Here is a 19,298-nt window from a genome sequence, read left to right on the forward strand (position 1 = left end):
AAGGACAAGGAAGAGAGCCCTGGGCTGGGGCTATTGCTCAGTGGTAGAGTGCTTGCCTAGTATGTGGGAGACACTGGGTTCAATCCTCAGTACCACATAAAAATAAATAAAGGTATTGTGTTTATCTACAATTAAAAATAAATAATTATATATTATATATACTATATTTATAAGTATGTAATATTTATTTTATATATATATAAAATAATATATATAAAGAGAGCCCTGCTAAGGAGACAGATAGTCATCCATCATCCCTCTTTTTTGGGGTCCACTCTGGCCCCATTTACATTGTACCAGATGCACTGTTATTCCCAATGAATAACTCTTCCATCCCCTCATTCAAATAAGAGAACTTTATTACTGTATCAAAACTGAATATGTAGTTGTGAGCAAAATATGGTCCTTGCCCCTAAAGGGCTGATCCTGCAATCTGGCGTTTTCCACAGCTCTATCAGATGGACTGCCTTTGAGGCAGAAGAATACAGGTTCTCAGACTAGCGTTACCTTTGGACAGAAGTACTGTTTCTGTACATGGGTTACCTGTAGAGGATTCACAAGTAGATGGTGTGGATTTAGCTCTGGAGGCTCTAGAATCTCCAGAAAGCTTCAGCTCCAGATTCTGAATCTTTAACATGCACCAGGTTTTTAATTCATCCACCAAAGACATCTAAAAATAAATAATAGTATAAAAAAGAATGAGGTGAATTTGATGCATGGTTTATGAAATAAAGCTATGAACTTGTATAAGAATGAACTTGTATGTTATGATCATTGAGGTTAACTATTCTGACAAACCTAAAAGTTGTAGATTACCCATCCACCCACAGGCCACACCTAGCACGCAAACTGAGAGCTATCTGTAATTGTAATTAAGTGACTTAGAGTCACCTTAAACAAAGCCACCCAAATCTTCCAAGCCAAGCATTCCTGGCTGCTGAGAAGCATGAGCTCTCACACACGAGTAAGCATCCGTATTTACAGTCCTAAGTAGAAAGTAAACATGGAACTTGCATGACATGCATGGCATTCCACATGCAGGTGTGCAGATTAAAAAAAGAAAAAAAAATCAGCTCTAGAGCTGTGATGAGCACCTTCCATTTTGCCTTTGTTCTCTTAGGTCGGGAACCATGTCTTGTTTGCAACAGTATAATGGCTTAATGAACCCCCAAATACATAGAACTGATTCAGAGCAGAGATGACCTTTCCCCAGCGTGCTCAGTCCCTCCCTGCCAACTGCCAGCATATTCTGCAACAGACACAAACTGACTACAAGTGCCTTGCTATTAACTTCATATATGGGTTGCAAAAATGTGCTATGCAATAATTTTCAGGTGTCCCAGACTGAGTTGTAATGATAGGCCTGAATCTTTAAACTCAGTGAACATGGTGAATCATAAGCAAAGGACTGACAGATACTGGTTTTTACCTGTCGTTTCTCTCCTTCGTGCTTCTCCGCATCTGAATGCTGCTGCAGACGATTCACACACTCTGTTCTCTCTGCCGAGAGTCGCTCAACCATCAGTTTGTCCAAAACTCGCATCTAGGTCAGGGGGAACGGTGCATGCTGAGATGATCAAAGGCTGTGCCCTGGCCTCTCCACTCATGAGAACAGGGTCAGGTGTGCCCAGCAGGATCCAGAAAGCAAGCAGAATTCAACTCCTCCCATTTGATTTTCATACAGTGTTCTTAGAACTCTAGTTGTTCAGAATTCCTGAGCATATTTCTAAAAGGCCAATGTTGTTTCTTTTTCTCATTTAATAAAGTCCTGGGTTTAAGAGACTATGAATACACAGTAAGTAGACAACTTGAGCAAATGCAGACCTTAGAGGCAAAAAGGAACTTTTCTGAATTTTTGAACATTATTTCCAAGACAATTATTAGGAAAAACTATCTTTAAAAGTATGGAGCTGTTTCCTTACCCTACCCTCACAATAAAGAAAATATTAACAGCTGCTTAAGAAGTAACCAAACAAGCTGAATATTTGGGGCTTTCGCCCAGCTTTTCCAGTGAATAGGTATTTTGGGTACCTCATAAAAATAGAGCATGTGTGAAATGGGTGAGGAAAGTGTTTAAGGCCTCTAATGAATCCTTAGAGAACCTTTAGATTACCACCTGCTGGGCTCCCTTCCATCCTGACATTTCCCTTGGGAGCCCAACAGCAGCAGTGCCAAACTGTCATCACTTTGTTGAAGTCCAAAGAAGAGAATGGAACTACTGTTAGCAGGAACCAGCCCATGAGGGCCAGTTGGTGAGTTCCTCTCCTGTCGGTGACATGCATGGCATTCCACATGCAGGTGTGCAGATTAAAAAAAGAAAAAAGAAACATCAGCTCTAGAGCTGTGATGAGCACCTTCCATTTTGCCTCTTTGGTCCCATGCTGTCTGTGAACTGCTTTCATCCCCACCTCCTGTTTCTCCCCAAGAGCTGCCATGTGTACTAGGACTTGTCACAGGTCACAGTGGCTTGGCATAGGAAAGATCCCAGGGCCTATGTCCCTGCCATGTGGAGTGTGTACTGACACTGCACCCCAACCTGTCACCTTCCTTGAACTTCACAGAGCTCCCTGGAATATCTGGCATTTGTCTAATACCATCCTCTGTGGGTGACACTAGCTAAAACAGCCTTAGCTCATATGTCATGGCCCTAGGAAAAGAAGATATTTTCAGTGACTTGTCCACAAAATGCAAATATCAAGTATATCTTTAAAATGTTAAATCTCACCAGTAAACAGGGAAATGAGATCTGAATAGTAAAATATCCTTAATTTAGAAAAAACTTAAAAAAAAAATGATAATGCTAAATGATGGCTAAGGTCTAAACAAAATCCAACAGTCTGGCAGGATACAAACTAGTACAAACTTTCTATTAGTTAATTAGATAAATTTAACATTTATCAAGAGCCATAAACATTAACTTTGGACTCAATTATCCTAACTCTGAGCAGATGATCTGAGAAGCAAACATTTATGCATATAAATGTCCACCAAAGCATTCTATATGAAAAAATCTAGTAAAAAGAAATGGTTAGATATGTTATATTCTGTTAACATGCTGGAATATTCTGGGAAAATGTTCATGACATAAAATTAAGTGAAAAAAAAGGTAAGCAAAATATTATGCCTCACTGGCGCACATCTGTGATCCCAGCAACACAGGAGGCTAAAGCAGGAGGACTGCCAAGTTCAAAGCCAGCTCCAGCAACTTAGTGACACCCTGTCTCAAAAAAAAAATAAAAGGCCTGGGGATGTGGCTCAGTAGTAGAGTGCCCCGGGGCATTGTGAATAAATGAATTAGTTAATTAATTATAAAAACTATTCCTCCATATGTAGTAATAGTACACAGCCATTAAAAAGCACACTTAAAAAAAAAGCACACTAGCTCCACATGTCTGAGGCATATTACTAGGTTAAAAGCAAGCTGTCAAGAAAAATAAAAAGGATGGTTTCAATTTTACTTAAAAGTGATCATTATAGAGCTTACCTATGAGAGATGGAAGAGATCTCCGGGGAATGTCACTAAGATACAAATTTCTGTAATGTGGAATGGTTTTTCCAATGCATATCTTATTTGGTATGTGTGTTTGTTTGTTTTTTTAACTGAAAACTCTTAACCATCACACATTCCTTTAATTGCAAAGGGCACATGCACCTTTACAGTGGAAGAATATGGGAATTAACTATTTGGCCAAGTGATCAAACTTAGTATCATTAATCATCAGACATCTGACATTATATGCCTACAGATCTGAGGCAATTTGAAGTTACAAAATTAACTCTAAAGTATTCTTACAAAAATACCTGAACCACAGTAGCACTTCAGACCAGCAGTTCTCAGTCTTAACATATGCTGGCATCACCTGGAGGTCTTGTTAAAACCCAGGATGATGGGCCCCACCCCAGAGTTTTATTCAGAGTTCAATCCAATTCAGTAGATCTGGAATGAGACCCAAGAGTGTGCTCGCCGTCCACCCCAAAGTCCCCAGAGGATGCAGGTGTTGGGACCATACTTAGAGAACCACATTCTAGAACTTTCAGTTTACAGAAATACAGGAATAAAGGAGAGGAGCAATTTAAATAACACCATGAAGAAACTACTAGACAAATTCAGAATGTAGAATATAATATAAAATAACTTGCCTGGATACTTAAAGAGTTAATATCATGAGGAGAAAAGGTTCAGAGAAGGAATTGGTATTCTTCTAGATTAAGCGACCACAAGACTTAACAGTCAACACAAAAGTGAGTCTTTACTGGATTCTAGAGTGGGATTAAAAACAAAAACCAGATATGAAAAAATGCCTTGGGACACCTAAAGCCTGTAATCCCAGCTCCTCATGAGGCTGAGGCAGGTGGATTCCAAGTCCAAGGCTAGCCTCTGCAATTTAGCAAGACTGTCTCAAATTAAAAAATAAAAAGGGGTGAGGATGTATGCAGTCCATTGGTAGACTGGCCCTACCTGACGGCCCATCTGATACTCTCAGGACAGAAGAGTGCTAAAACCTCTTTTTCTCTCATTCTCTCTCTTTTTCAGTGGGGTGAGGAGGGTGCTGGGGAGGAATCCAGAGCCTCTTGCTTGTTAGGCAAGGGCTCTACCACTGAGTTACATAGTGTCTGGTTTTACTTCCTGCAGAACCCCTGGAAATCAGGAGGCCAGCCTTCCCACTTACTTGGTGCTGAGTCTTACTCTCCATATGCCCCAGCTTGGTGTTCATTTTATCCTGTACTGATCCCAGCTCTGCCTTAATCTCCTCTACAGTGGCCTCCAGCTGATTCTCCAGTTTGTTAATTAGAGGTTCACATCGACAACCATTTATCGGTGCCTAAGAGGGAAGAGGAAAAAGAATCAGTCTCTGGGTCCTTTGAAGCAGAAGGGCTGGACATTAGACCACAGGGATACAGATGACAGAGGAGACAGACTCATCTCTATCCTAACTCGGGAATGTTAGGAAAACCTGGCTGGAGGCCTCGGGTCCCAGTGCCCGCAGGCTCTGCAGGTACCTGCATCACTTTGCCATCCTTGCCCCGGTACAGCGTGTAGAGCTGGTACGCCCTGAACTCATGGGGCGGTGGTGGGGATGAGCACCGATGCCGGCCCCTCTTCTTGGGGTGGTGGTGAGTGTGTGAGCTCTTCTGGTGTCCAGGCTGTTGGTCTGCTGGTGGGGTGGGGTCAGACAATGCTGATGCCTGTGGGGAAGGAAGAGAGAGACAGCACATCCCTGGGCCCTGCAAGAGTAACACCCAGCCAATAGCTCTCATCTCCCCATTTTCAGCAAAGATGTTCAACAGATAAAAAAAAAAAAAAAAAAAAAAAAAAAAAAAAAAAACACGCCAGCAGTGCTCACCTGGAGTCTGAAGTTAGGCAGGCTTGATGTCTATGTTCTGGCTCAAACCAGTCAAGTGAGGTTGCTTCTTAGCTGCTGACTTGACAAACCCCAGGAACACCCCAACCTCCTCCCAGCCACCCTCTTGGCTGCTTTCCAGTGCCTGCTGACCTTGGGCCTTGCCTTTCTCCTCCTGTCATCCTTGGCTCTCGGCTCAGGGGAGGCTGACAGGAAATCATCTCTGGCTTCCTCTTTTCTGAGCACAGCCTGTTCGCTGCTGGGGCTGTCCCCTGCTGAGACGCTTCCCTACAGAGGAAAAAAGCCCAGAACCCTGCTCTACCTGCTCCTTCAGTCTTGCAAAGGTAAACGGCTTGCAAGACTCCATCCAGTAGGAGACCCAGGGAACCTGCCACTTAATGAACAGGGAACACTGCTCAGCAGTGTTCAACCTGCTTGGTTAAATATTTGGTATTTTATTAAATATTTATGGGTTTAAATGCTATGTTCCTCAATCCCAGGAAACTACCATACACAAAAGAAATCAGAGATTCTAGGTCTTTTTCATTTCACCAAAATATAGCTCCAATCATTCTTTGAGTTTGGACCCCCACAATTTATGGCAGAGAGTGAGAACCCTCAGAAATTAAAAAGTGTGTGTGTGTGTGTGTGTGTGTGTGTGTGTGTGTGTGTGTGGTGTGTGTGTTTGTGTGTGTGTGTGTGTGTGTGTATTATGTGTCTGGTCTTTGTCAGAACTTTTACAACTTAATATGTACAATTCACATATGGTACCTTAACCCTGGAAATAGACAAAAGGATTTTGAAATAGAAGGGCAAATACTGGATAACATTATGTGCCCAAAGTAATTTACAGATCTAGTTTTTATCCTCCTGAAAAACTTGAAAGGAGTACCATGTACAACTGTGCAAGCTGTTCACTGTACAAGGGCACCTCCCTAGGGGCGTGAGGCAATGGGGGCTGAAATTCAACTCAGGCTCTAATTATCACATGCCCAGGGGACATTTTTTTCTGATTTTCCCAGAGGAGCCATATGGACTATCAAAACCTTGGTTCATTGTCTAAGTGGAAACTAAAGAAGCAACCTATGCCAGTGGTTCTCATCAGAATTACCCAGAGGACTGGGTCAAACACAGATTGCTAGTCCTCACCCCAGAGTTTCTGAGTGGGTGTGAGGTGAGGCCTGAGAATGTGCATTTCTAACAAAGATCCAAGCTATGCATAGACACCACACTTGGGAACCACAGCTCTACATGGCAAAGGGCACTGTCAGGGGCTGTGCTGTGCACACAGCAGGGACAAACGTTGCACACAGGCCAGTGAACATGCCCACGTAGGGCACTGGCTGGGTGACAGACTTCACACAGACACGGCCACAGGATCAAGATCTTGGAGGAGTAGAGGACATGGAGCCCAAAGGAGAAGGTCCAGCGATAGTTTGAGGAGCCCGGGGAAAGGAGAGGCCGAGGCATGACAGCCGTGAGGTGAACCTGGCAGAAGAGGCCACTCAGGGGACCCCAACCTTGCTTTGGGCCACCTCATCTCTTGGCACGGACTGGGCCCTCCTTTCTTCCTTGAGTCTCTCTCTCCTTTTCCTCAGGCTTCGCCCACGACTGAAGCGCAAGACCTGAAGGAAGCAGATGGCATCGTTACAGAGTGCTGGTGTGCACAGGATAGGTGTGAGCATTCTCCCTGACCTGTTTTCTGACCAAGGAACTTACAGCCTAGGGTGAGAGACCAAGCATTCACATGAAACGAGCATCTCTGGAGCCACTATGCCCTATGCCCTGGTCCTGTTGCTGGGCACTATAAGAACCCAGAGAAGGGCAGGATATTTTCCCTGATCTAAAAAGCTTAGATTCTAAGATGACAACATCAGCGAGTACAACTTACATGCTGAGCCAGGATGGCCAAGTAGGTGTATATGTAAATTGTGACTGCCTAACTCCAGGGACTACACTCACATTGTGCCAAAGATACCAAACCAGATTATAAAATGAAATTATAAGAACATTATGATAAAGAATTGGTGCCTGTTATAGTTTGGATGTGAGGCATCGCCCAAAAGCTCATGTGTAAGACACTGCAAGAAGCTTTAGAGAAAGAATGAATTGTGAGAGTCTTAATCAGTGAATTAATCCCTGATGGGATTAACGGAGTGGTAACCTGAGGCATGTGGGGTGTGGCTGGAGGAGGTGGTTAATTGGGGGCGTGGCTTTGGGGCATATATTTTGTATCAGGGTAGTAGAGTCTCTCTCCTTTCTCCCTCCTGATCACTGAGATGTGAGGTGCTTCCCTCCACTACCCTCTCCTGACGTGATGTTCAACCTCACCCAAGGAATGGAGCCAGCCTTCTATGGACTAAGACCTCAAACTGTGAGCCTCAAATAAATCTCTCCTCCTTTACACTTGTTCTGGAAAGATCCTTTTAGTCATAGCAGCGGAAAAAGCTGACTAAAAAAAACGGTACCTAAGGAAAGGGTTAATTTCCCCACCCCCCATCCCACCCCTGCTAGCCTCTCTTTAGGGAACCTAATTAACCATGGGTCCTTATCTGATGGGTTGTAAATAGCTATCTCTAGGAAGCCCCAGAGCAACTGTCTCTTGATATGTAAACATCCCTGTGACAGGCTTCAAGACCAGGGATGTAACAGGTGTCTGTGAAGTTTCTTTTTAACTTTGTAAATCTTTCAGGAATGTGACTACATCACTTAATTGCTAGTATAAATTTTAGGTCACTATGACAATTAACTGCTGTCTAAACTATAACCTTATGGGCTTAGTTCTTAGAAATATAGCTCTTAAGGAGATAAACTCAAGTCATCTTGAGTTACTACTGCCTGTGGGAAAGGTCACTTCATGATAACACTCGCAAGTGTTTTACTGTTTTTGTTCTGCACCTGTGAACTACTTATCTTAAAACTTCTGTACATGGTCCTTGGTCATGAAGGTTAAGAATTCCAACCAATCAATGTTGTAATGGTTAAGAAATTATGTCAAATTTCCTATAAAGAGCCCCCTCTAACCCCAACTCAGGGCCCAGAACTTTAGAGCACTAGCTAATCTGGGAGACCAGAGTTATCCAACCCTCTGAAGTGATGCTTGGGCTCTTGCTGAGCACAATTTCTATGACAACATAAACTAGGACAAGAATGATGTCTCCTGGAGTTGTGTGATATGGCAGCCTCATGCCAGGCATAGCGTTATTCTCTACCTTGGTACGTCAGATCTAAACTAGCCCATCAGATTTTTCCCTTGGCCAAACTATCCAAGTCATATTCAATTTGAATCAAATATTATTGAGTTGTAACTGTGAGCCATCACCCCACTGTGACTTCCAAAAGACGGCATCTGGTCTTCCCCTCACGGTGCAGAGCAGTTGAAGGAAGATAGACAAGTGTGTGGGGGGTTAGACAGGTCCAGGTTCCACCAGAAGCCAGCTGAAGGATCTTCAAGCCAGTGATTTGACCTCTATGTGCTCTATCCTCTCAAACATAGAGTTGTTGACATTACCAAGAACGAGTGGGTGGCTGGCACACAGGGAAGCATCAGTCACTGCCAGGTGCCTCCTACCTGCCTTAAAATTCCTTATGAGCAGAGAATGTTTCTCCAGAAACCTTTAATCCTGGGCCCATCCTGTTTACAAATGCAAAAGGGTCCTTAGAGCAAAAACTCTGAGAAGCACTGACCTAAGCCATTTCTAATGATAAATTCAGACTCAGTAGGAAGTTAAGGCTCATGAAAGAGTCTCATTCTGATCTCTCACCTGGTTTGTGGCCTCTTAGAACAGGACACAGAACCAAAACAGGCCTGAAATTCACTTCCAGAGCATTTGTGAACCCATCGATCAAATATGACAAGTGACACTTAGAGGTCATCCAAACTCAAAACAATCATCAACAAAATTCCCTCCATTTACTATGTCATTAGCCAGTGAAAATAACTTTGCAAGGCTTACAATCCTTCTCAGTGAACCATAGCATCTACCAAATGGTACGTCATTAATCTTTCCCAGTTCATGGAAACTGAGGAATAGTGATCTTGAGGCCTTGAAAAGCAGCATCCCTTCAGGGCTGCTGTTGCCCCTTAAAATCCAAGGGGCTAAGGCAGGGGGGAGTCTCCTGCAGACAAGACAAACAGGCTGTTTCTGTAACTACAGATCAACAGAATGGTGCACATAAAATTCTAGGCATATTTTGAAGTTCCTTCTTTATGTTGAGAATAAGGTTTAGCATGTACAATTATGTGTGAAATAAACTTTCATAATACGTCATCCAATTTATTTGCTCTTCAGTGTGGATGTGGAAAAACGTAAGTCATTCTTAAATGAAAACACAAAAGCAGAGTTTCACAGGAAACGGTGAAGCTTTTCTCTCTGTAAGTGGAGACATTTGGGCTCTGATAGACACAGGGCAGGTGATTAAAGATGCATCAGTCTTCTGAATCAGGGAATTCTCCACCCCTCCAGACGTGATCTTTGTATGGCTGATGGGTCTGGTTGCCTGTCAAGTCATTACATGCTGAAATGCCCAACACATGTGATGGATTCTGACATTTACATAGCACCCTGTGTGGTTTTTTGTTTTGTTTTTGATACCATGAATTGAACCTAGGGGCACTTAACCACTGAGCCACATCCCCAGGCCTTTTTAAATTTTTATTTAGAGACAGGGTCTCACTGAGTTGCTTAGGGCCTTGCTAAATTGCTGACAGGCTTTGAACTCATGATCCTCCTCTCTCAGCCTCCCAAGCTGCTGGGATTACAGGCATGCGCCACCACACCAGGCACCCTGTGCTTTTTGATCCATGAGAGACCAGTGTTTTTTCTACCAGGATTCATGAATGTGGTTCAATTGATGATTCTCTACAAAATTTGGAGATGGGATATTCTACTACTAGCAGCTTCTCCTTATTGTTAGGAGTCGACAGACCTTTACAAACCACTGAGAAGAACCAGCCCCATACTCAAGAGAGTGATCAATTTTGCAAAAGACAAAAATCTCCAAAAACTGCTAGTCAAATTTGACATGTTTTTAAAATTTACATAAAGATGACACGAAACCCTGGGCTAGACTGGAATAGCTCAAGGTGGTGTTCAGAATCTTCTTTTGATTCCTTAAGATTTTGCCTTTTCCTGTAACATTAGCCAAAATAAAATGGAAAATCCATCAGTGTTTACTGTAAGACATAGTATCTCCGCTCTAGAAAAACCTGAATGCCCAACATTCAGGAAATACCTTAACAAAAAATTGGTAGCAATAAAAAAGATTATTATTTTTCCATTATAATGATTATGAAGACTGCAGAATATTGCCCTTTAATAGTGAAAGGCAAAGTATAAAAGGGAACATCCTATGTGAGCCTGATTATAGAAAAACTATGCGTGTCTCTGGAGGATACTATAAAGAAACGGTTATTTCAGGGTGCAACAATTATGACTAGTTTGTAAATAATTTAAATTTCTTTATTACTTAGATAATGTCAACTTTAACTCAAATGATGATATATCAGCCATCATGTTTTGAATAAGGGTCAAAATACCATTATTCAATAAAAATGGCATGAAAACTAGACTGTACTTATCTGCCTCTGGTGGCTGGTTACTGCTTCGCCTAGAACGGTGCCCTCCCTCCCACCTTCCTCTGAGAAATGCCCCTCCTCTTTTCAAGTGGGCCCTGTCCCACTTGTTGAGGAGTGGCATTTGGCCCAGCTCTTTAATGTCAGTCCTGTCCTGCAGCATTTTAATCTGGGTGGCTGGGAAGTTATGGTCCAGGAAGCTAGAGGTGACAATGACCATGCTGCCAGGGGAAAATGGCACCCAAGTATAAAGGACTGAACTTGAAGGCTTTGCTCATCATCCCAGAGGCTCACAGGGATCCCTACTGCCTGGCTAGTGAGCTGTGTTGCTTAGTGGAGAGCAACCAGAGAAGCCCCAGTGACCTGGCCACCCCATGTTATCAGTACAAGGCAAAGTGCAGTAATCCTACCTGGGGAGCTTTAGTGAGGAGAAGAGCAACTTCTGGGTTATTGTGGTAGCGGGCGGTCTCCAGCGGAGTCTGGCCTGCCTAAGGAAAGGCACAGGGGAGGCAGGTGAGAAAGGGACACCAATGCTGCCACACACGGCTCTCCTCGGGAGTGGCCGTTCCACACTGGGACACACCCAATCCCTGCAAGTGCTCATCAGAACACAGCCACGCACAGGCCAGTCCTGCTCTTCAGCCTCCTGCCATCACCCAGGGTGCCAAGGGACACCGGCTTCTCAGTGACAGAGGGCAAGTGCTGACCCAGGGAGCAAGAAGTGCTTTAGGAGGCAAATGTTGAGGGCATTGCCCACCAGAGAATGCTTCCTGGAAAGGAGGAGGGAAGATCAAGATCAGAGGATGGAGGAGGAACATTTCTGTTCAGGAAACTACACAAAGGATCCTAAAATCCACTAGCAGTGGATTTTCCCTGGGCCACATCAGGCTGGGCATAGAGTCTCAGAAGATTAAGTCAAAGCCCAGGAATGGCGACGGTGGGATTGAAAAGGAAGAGGAAGGATCACGGAAGAGAGGACTGTGTCATCTCAGGCAGGTGCTAGGGCTGGCTAGAGGAGGCCGGAGGAGGAAGGGCAAGCCAGATACAGAACTAGCCAAGATCCAGAGACTTTGGCCAGCTTCAACAGCCCACATGGCTGTCCCACCTAGGTCCCTCTGAGCCTCGCAGAAGGGCAGAGACTGAGGGCCAGCCTTGAGGAAGAATGAGGGCTTTGGCTGCTCCCTGTTATAGAACCTGGGGGAGATGGAGAGAGAAGGAAGGAGCAAGGGACAGTGATTTTGGAAAGAAAGGAGAGCTCCAAGGCTGGTTAATCTAATGACTGAGGCCATCTTCCTCAGGACCAGGAACTCACTTTTGGTTACATCCACTGGCCAGTTTGGATACCTCAGAACTTCTTTTCCTGCCAGGTTGTGCTCACTGCTGTTAGGTATGAAAAGGACTGCCCTTAGGGACTGTCCATTCCTAGGGCTATGCAGTGCTGAGGTCCCCTCCAGCCTTCCCCAAGGACCCACAGGCTGTGGCCTCACTGGAGCTGGCTGGATCCTCAGGGTCTGTTGTGGGTTAGTGGAAACAACACCATCCCCATCCTCAATGGAGGTGAGACGGCCTTTAGGAAACCACTGTTGCAACTCAACTTACATTATTGACGATGGTCCCATCTGCTCCAGCTTCCAGTAAGAGTTTAACCACCTTCTTGTGATTTAGGGCAGCAGCAACATGAAGGGCTGTGTCTCCAGCCTGAAAATCAGAAGAAGGCATGCTGACTTCACCTGAGAGTCCCGGCCCTTGGCTTGCCTGGTATTCATCCGGCCTAGGATGGCTCCCACATCAAACCAAGATTCACCTCAGGCACACAAGGCCCTCGTCAAAGTACCATGAGGTTCTGTACAAAGAGATTTCAAAACTAAATGGCCTATATACCCAGATCACGTTTCTTTCTGACTGAAGTTTCCTGAAGTCATGGAACAGGATGATTAAATGCAGAGGCAAAGTAGTGGTAGGCTGGTTCCTGAGAATGGCGGGGCCCAAAGCTTCACCAAGGCAGGATGATGGGCAGGAAGCCCAGAGCCAGTGGGGCTTCTCAGCATAGCTCTGGGCCCTGTGCCTCTTCTGCCTAGGGATCAGAAGTCAGAGAAACACTTGGTTTCTCAGTGCTGAACTGAGCAGAAGCTGAGAAAAAAGGCCACTTCTGTAAGCACTGGAGGGGTAACAGCCCAGTCCTTGGCCAACCACATGAACCCAAAGGGGCTCCTGGGACTCAATCCATCTTAGACTCAGAGTGTTCTTTGAGTGGAGACACTGAGAAAGTTCACTTAAGACTAGTTGTTTTCTACCTCTTACCATATAAGTGTTGATATTTTATACCAGGTGTTTTGTATAAAACACAAAAGGTGTTTTAGACAGTCAACTTTGAAAGCAACTTAATAGGTTAATTCCAAATGCTAACATTTTCCAAACAAAATGACAGATATATACCAGACAAATATAGGAGAAGTGAAATAATTCATTCTCCCACCCTGCCAGGTGATTAGGCAGAGTCTTGATGCTTTTTTCATGGACAGCATGAAAATGTAGCCATCTGTGAGTAGCAGCAACAATGTTTATTTCAGAGCCGCTCAGTGGTGAGTGTTGGAAGCTGAGGAAGTGGTTTCCAGTCTTGGCTGCATATCGGAATGCTCTGCGGAGCTTTAAAACACACTGATGTCAGGGTTCCACTCCTGGACCCAGCTTCCTTGGTCTACAGTGGGCATGGGCATAGGAATTATTAAAAGCTCCCAGGTGACTGTAAAATGCTGCCAAGCTTGAGAAGCGCTGGCTGGTGGGAGCTGTCGCGGGGTAACCTAATAACCAGAACCCACTGGGGAGGTTGCAGAATGACAGATTTAAGTATTTTATTAGGTCAGTGGTTCTCAACCTGGCTGCACATTCAGACAGGAACTTTTTAAAAAGAATACTGTTGCTCAGACTTCAAGCCCAAGGTTTTGGCCCTTTTAAACTGGAGTGGATCCAGGATGGCCTTTTTTAACTCCCCTGTTGATTCTCACATGCAGACAGCATCAAAATGACTGTTATAGGATATATTTAATCTGAACCACCATCTAATGTTTTTTTAAATTTTAGATTTATACACTCAAATTTGGAAAAGTCAAACTATGCATCATTTAGGTATCAATAAATACCAAGATTATTTTATCCAAATGACTAATGATAAGCATGCACATTTCCATGGAAGACTATAATAATCACAGCTTCATTTCAAATTCTTTCTGTATACAACAAATACAGATCAGGTACCCCATTTTATAGAAATAAGAGACTCCAGCTGCTCAAATAAAAGCAAGTGGCAGTACAAGGGAAAAACCTCAGGAAGTCAAAAGACTCATGAGTCCCTTGTTTTTTTACCAAGCCACACTCCTGTGGGTTTCCTTTTCAAAAATCTTATAAACAAAGCCTGCCCCAGGATCTCCAAAAAAAGTTCAAAGTGCAAATGTGGTGATATGCACGGGAATGATAAGGGTGTGCTTTCCCTAAAAGGCCAGATCAGCCAGGCCTGTGGGACTTAGCAGGATACCCACACAGAGACCAGTGCTGGTGGAGCCCCAGGCAGGTCAGAGGGCAGCACCTCCTAGCAGCCTCTGCTCCTGGCTATATTAACAAATGTGTCAGGTCGCATAGTAGGAAGGATGCCGGCGGCCATGAAGAGGATACATGCACTGACCTGGTTCTTTTCATGGACAGAACAGAAAGCACTGAGGAGGAGCCTAATGATGGACAAGTGATTATAGCGCGCAGCAACGTGCAAACAGGTGTCGCCTGCCTGCGGACAGAAATCAAACTCTAAGCACAATCAGCAATTACAAAACAAAACAGAAAAATAAAAAGGAAATATCATGTAAAAGCTGGTAGACCATCATATATTCATTAGAGGATGGTACCCTGAATAATAAGCAACTCTTAACAGAAACGCCCCACTCCAACACTTGCGGCCCTGTCTGCTGTGGCTGCTGTCTGCAACCCTGATGACTTTCAGTGTGCAGAACCACTATGTGGTCAGCTGGAATCTCTGCTTTCACATGTGTGAGCCCAGATGCCTGCTCCCAATGAGACCTTTGGAAGAGCTAAGGTAGGTGATAAGGATCCATGGATTCCAGCCTCCCCTACAACCTAGAGGGCCTGGAGTAAACTGAATTAAGACCTACAGCCTAGCTCTGGACATGAGCTTTTTCCAGCATAGACCCATTAGAGCTGGTAGGAACCCTAAGTGGAGTCCCAAGTGGAGCCATGTGGCCTGGAAGTTGCTATCTGCACCCCTTGCTGATGAGCCAGCAGGCACCGGGAGTTAAAAAGAGCATCCAGAAAGCTCTCTCTTAGTAGGCAAGAATCAAAGTCTGCTCCCAAAGAGATGACGACCACCACAGAGACAGGAAGTTATTGTGCTCTGCAGTGTCTTCTGATGTCCACACCAGCAGTCCAGAGAACAGTGGCCACTCATTGTAACTTTTCCCCCTGGATTAAGGTGCCACCTCAATGCCGAGGTTCGGAGCATTCTAGAACTGCTTTAGATGAGTCTGTCTCATACAGGGAGACCTCAGCCATTTGTGAGAGAAGCCTAAGATCCTCCTGCCAATGTATCTAAGGCACAGGATTCATAAGGGAAAGAGCTTCTCTGTGGAGGAAAGAGAGACACTCATGGGACCTTTCAAGTCAGGCTACCTCCAAGAACCATGGCCCCATTGGTGGGAAGGAACCTTGGTAACTAATAGGACCTGCCCTTTGTAGACACTGAGCAAGGAGCACCCACGGGACCTCCCACTAGGGCATCACCCCATATTTGCCAATAATAGTACGACACTCCACGTGAGCAGAGATGTTCTTAAAATGTATACAGGCTTCCTAGCCTGCCTCAGACACATGCTAGAAGAAATGATGAAAACAAACTAAAGCTGTTTAAAGAAGGATGGAAGAATGGAAAAGAAGAATGGAAAGAAGGATGGAAATATTTCCAAGCCTTTTGATTCCTCTTCTCATCTCCTAAGTGACCCCTTAGGAGATTAGCAAAAAATGAGTAATTTAGAGACAAACCCCAAGTACTTTTGATCTTTTAGTTTCTATGTAGATATTTAAGTATGACTGGGGGCTATTCTTCAAGGTGACACAAGTGAGAGAGAGAACACACAGAAGCCAGTTTTGTTCACCCACGTTATTTTTGAGGTCAGCGCGGGAGCCACCCAGCAGGAGGACGCGTGTGCTCTGGGAGTGGCTGTTCTGGCAGGCCAGGTGCAGAGCCGTGTTCCCCGCCTTGGAGAGAGGCAGAGAAAAGGAAGGACACATTAGCGACACTTGGCAGAGACCTGCACACCTTGCAGAGGGGCGATACTCAGGGGGTCAAAGGTCGATGCTGGCATTTTCTGCCTCCTGACAGGGGTCCCAGTGAGGGTGTTTCAGAGGCAAGAGCATTTAACGTGGAATCCAAATGGGCAGACAAGTCATGAAACCTTGGGTCTAAGCCCTGGGTCTGCCGTGTCCTAGTTGAAAGCCACAGGGCAAGGTTCTAGAAATGCTCGGCCTGGGGAAGGGAGCAAGATGCTCCTGCCTGAGGCTGTGCAGATGGACAGAGTGCCTACAAAGCACAGTCAGGACCATAAAATGCTGTGTGTCAGGTGTGAGCCTCTCAGAGAGGACTTCCTGCCCAACGTGGTTGTTAGCTGTGGGCACATCACTCTACCAATGGCGAAGGGAAGAGGCCAAACCACTTCCTGGGGGTACAGATTAATGGTAATTAAGATTTCACTTGTAGGTCTTTATGAAATCACCTGTTCTTATATTTTTCTTGAAACTTCAAAATCTGAACTATGAACGAGCCATCCCACATAACAGGCAACACAGCTGCACCTATCACTCACCATACAGGCAGAGACCCTGCTGCTTTTGGACTCTACCTCCAACATGTCACATCACAATGACAACCAAGGGTCAGAGTTTTGTCCACAGCGGAAAGAACTGCATGACGTGAACAAAACATTCTGATTCTATGGAATAGTGTCTTTCAGGGCTGCTGATAACTCCTGGAAAAGCAACAAGACCAGAAATAAGGAAAGCAGAGGCAGCACAATAGGAGCGTGTCACCTGAGCATGCCCTTGGCATGTGGGGGTAAAATACAAGGGCTCAGGCCTGCAGTCCTGTGGGTGCGTGGCTGTTATGCTGCCTGCTGAGGCTTCCCCTCACCACTTCACACCCCTCTGGGCTCATAGCACTGCCTGCTGAACTCCAGGATGTGAGATTCCTGGCCACAGAAAAAAGGAATGAGTAAAAGATAGAGGAAAACTGTCAGCAGTTCACTTACTCCCCGCATAACCTAGGCACTAACCAACCTGGTAGATCTCTTTTCTGTTACCTCCAGAAACCTGGAGGATTATAAACCTGAGTATTTGGGGAACTCTGGTTCTCAAACCCTGCTGCACACTGGCATCAATGCGAGAGCTTTTAAGAAACACCTGTGTTAGCCAGGCACAGTGTGTGTGGCTATAATCCCAGGTACTGAAAGGTGAAACAGGGATCACAAATTTAAAGCCAGCCTGGGCAACTTAGTGAGACCTTGTCTCAAAATAGAAATAAAGGCTGGGATGCAGCTCAGTGGTAAAGTGCCCCTGGGTTCAATCCCCAGTCGCAAAAAATTAAAAATGAAATGGAAAAAAACAAACAAACACCCAAACACAACTTCGACCTTCCAGGGATTCTAATTTACTTGGCTCAGGGAGTGGGGTGCAGGACATAACTGGACTGGACTGTCCCAGTTCTGTCATGGTAAGTCCCACATTCTGGGAAATCTCTGTCCCAGGAAAATGGGGACAGTTGCTCAGTGTATAGCAGGTCATCAGGCCTGGTTTGTTTTTTAGGTTTTCTTTTTTTCCTTTTTTTGTTTTTGTTTGTTTAAATTCCATGGGAAAGTCTAATGTACAATCAGGTAGAGAACCATTATTAATGTAGTTCTCAACATTAAAGGATATGTCCATATTTTAAATATTCTCACATTGTCTCCATATTGTGGGCCTTCATGGCAGACATTAAATATGTGCTGAATAATTAAAAGAGTGAAGTAAAAGAAATCCAATGGTGGGCTGGGGAGATAGCTCAGTAGGTAGAGTGCTTGCCTTACAAGCACAAGGCCCTGGGTTCTATCCCCAGTACCAAAAAAAAAAAAAAAAAAAAAAAGAAGTCAAATGGTTCTTAGAAACACATCATACCAAAGCTTACTTTGCCAATAAGAAAATATCAGTTATAAGGAAAAATATTTGGCTCAAGAAAATTAAACACGGTAGGTTTGTATAAGTGACTTGTGGTACCTCCATACAGTGGAGTACTACTGAGCAATCAAAAAGGACTGAATAGTTGTGCATGTAACAATATGCAGGAATCTCAAAACATTATACTTAGTGGCAGAAGTCAGACACACAAGGCTGCATGCTTCATAATTCCACTTACATGACATTTTTAAAATGGCAAACAGGCCTATTGCTGACAGGATTTGGGAGCTGGGATGGGGGGTTGCCAAGAAGTTGCAAGAAGCTTCGTTGGGGTGATGGGAACATTCTACATCTTACACTGCATGCATCTGCCAAAACTCAGAAGAATGTGATTTCATATCTAAAAAGATGAACTTTATGTATATGAATTCTATCTCAAAATCTGAGATTTTAAAATGCAGCCTATAGTAGGCATGCGTAGCAGGCATTTTCTGCCACTGTGTAAGGAGTACCAGCTTCCCAGACAGGGGCTGCTGTATTTGTTGAATAAGAAGGATCTTTCTACAAGTTCCCCCAGAGACTGTTAACTGTACATTATAAAAGTTCTTCTCTGGGATGGCAAGAGTTACCTTAGAGGTGCCTCTGAAGCCTCTGGCATTTATCTTGAAAGAACCTGTGACTTTCCACAGTACTTTTGGGGGAGGCAGTGTGCTGGAGCAGATGGACCTGGGTTGGATTATGGCCCTAAATGTGTCACACATGACACACGTGTCTTACTCAAGGACCCCCTTGGCTTCCAGTCTAAGCGTATCCATAAACTGGTACCTCTACTTCTCAGAGTTGTTATAAAAAGGAGATGTGATCACACATTAACTCGTGTTGCAGACCACACACCACCCTGAAGAAATGAAGTAGCCATGAGCTTGCCAAATGGTGAGCCAGGCATTATTGGTGATATTGCCATGCACAGCTTGCTGCTGCCTCTCAAGCTTTTGGCCCATGAAGAATCCACGAGAAATATTTAACTAGAAGAGAGCTGCACAAAGCTGTGTACAGTGGGTGCCAAGGGAGAGCTCAGGAAACAGCCTGGTGGGCCTCTGAGGGGTGAGGGTGGGTTGGCATCTGCAGCCACTCCTGAGGGTCGGGCAATGAAATGAGCAAGCCCACTGTGAGCA

The 19,298-nt window shown here is 44.5% G+C and overlaps 1 protein-coding gene across 6 annotated transcripts in view; it reads right to left on the reverse strand.

Annotated features, from left to right (window-relative positions):
- ANKRD6 (ankyrin repeat domain 6) overlaps positions 1–19,298 on the reverse strand; it is a 214,604-nt gene that overhangs the window by 3,935 nt on the left and 191,371 nt on the right. For 3 of the 6 annotated variants that reach the window (XM_079146723.1, XM_079146719.1, XM_079146718.1), the window contains 10 exons: positions 16,078–16,176; positions 14,597–14,695; positions 12,517–12,615; positions 11,328–11,405; positions 6,863–6,967; positions 5,496–5,630; positions 5,002–5,187; positions 4,671–4,823; positions 1,430–1,543; positions 544–670 (listed from right to left, as the gene is read on the reverse strand). In XM_079146723.1, the coding sequence (XP_079002849.1) occupies positions 544–670; positions 1,430–1,543; positions 4,671–4,823; positions 5,002–5,187; positions 5,496–5,630; positions 6,863–6,967; positions 11,328–11,405; positions 12,517–12,615; positions 14,597–14,695; positions 16,078–16,176 (1,195 nt within the window). The remainder of the gene's footprint in view (positions 1–543; positions 671–1,429; positions 1,544–4,670; positions 4,824–5,001; positions 5,188–5,495; positions 5,631–6,862; positions 6,968–11,327; positions 11,406–12,516; positions 12,616–14,596; positions 14,696–16,077; positions 16,177–19,298) is intronic. The other 3 variants (XM_079146720.1, XM_079146721.1, XM_079146722.1) reach the window with 3 other exon arrangements.

Source organism: Sciurus vulgaris (genome assembly GCF_902686455.1).
Source record: "Sciurus vulgaris genome assembly, chromosome: 7".
NCBI classification, from domain to species: domain Eukaryota; kingdom Metazoa; phylum Chordata; class Mammalia; order Rodentia; family Sciuridae; genus Sciurus; species Sciurus vulgaris.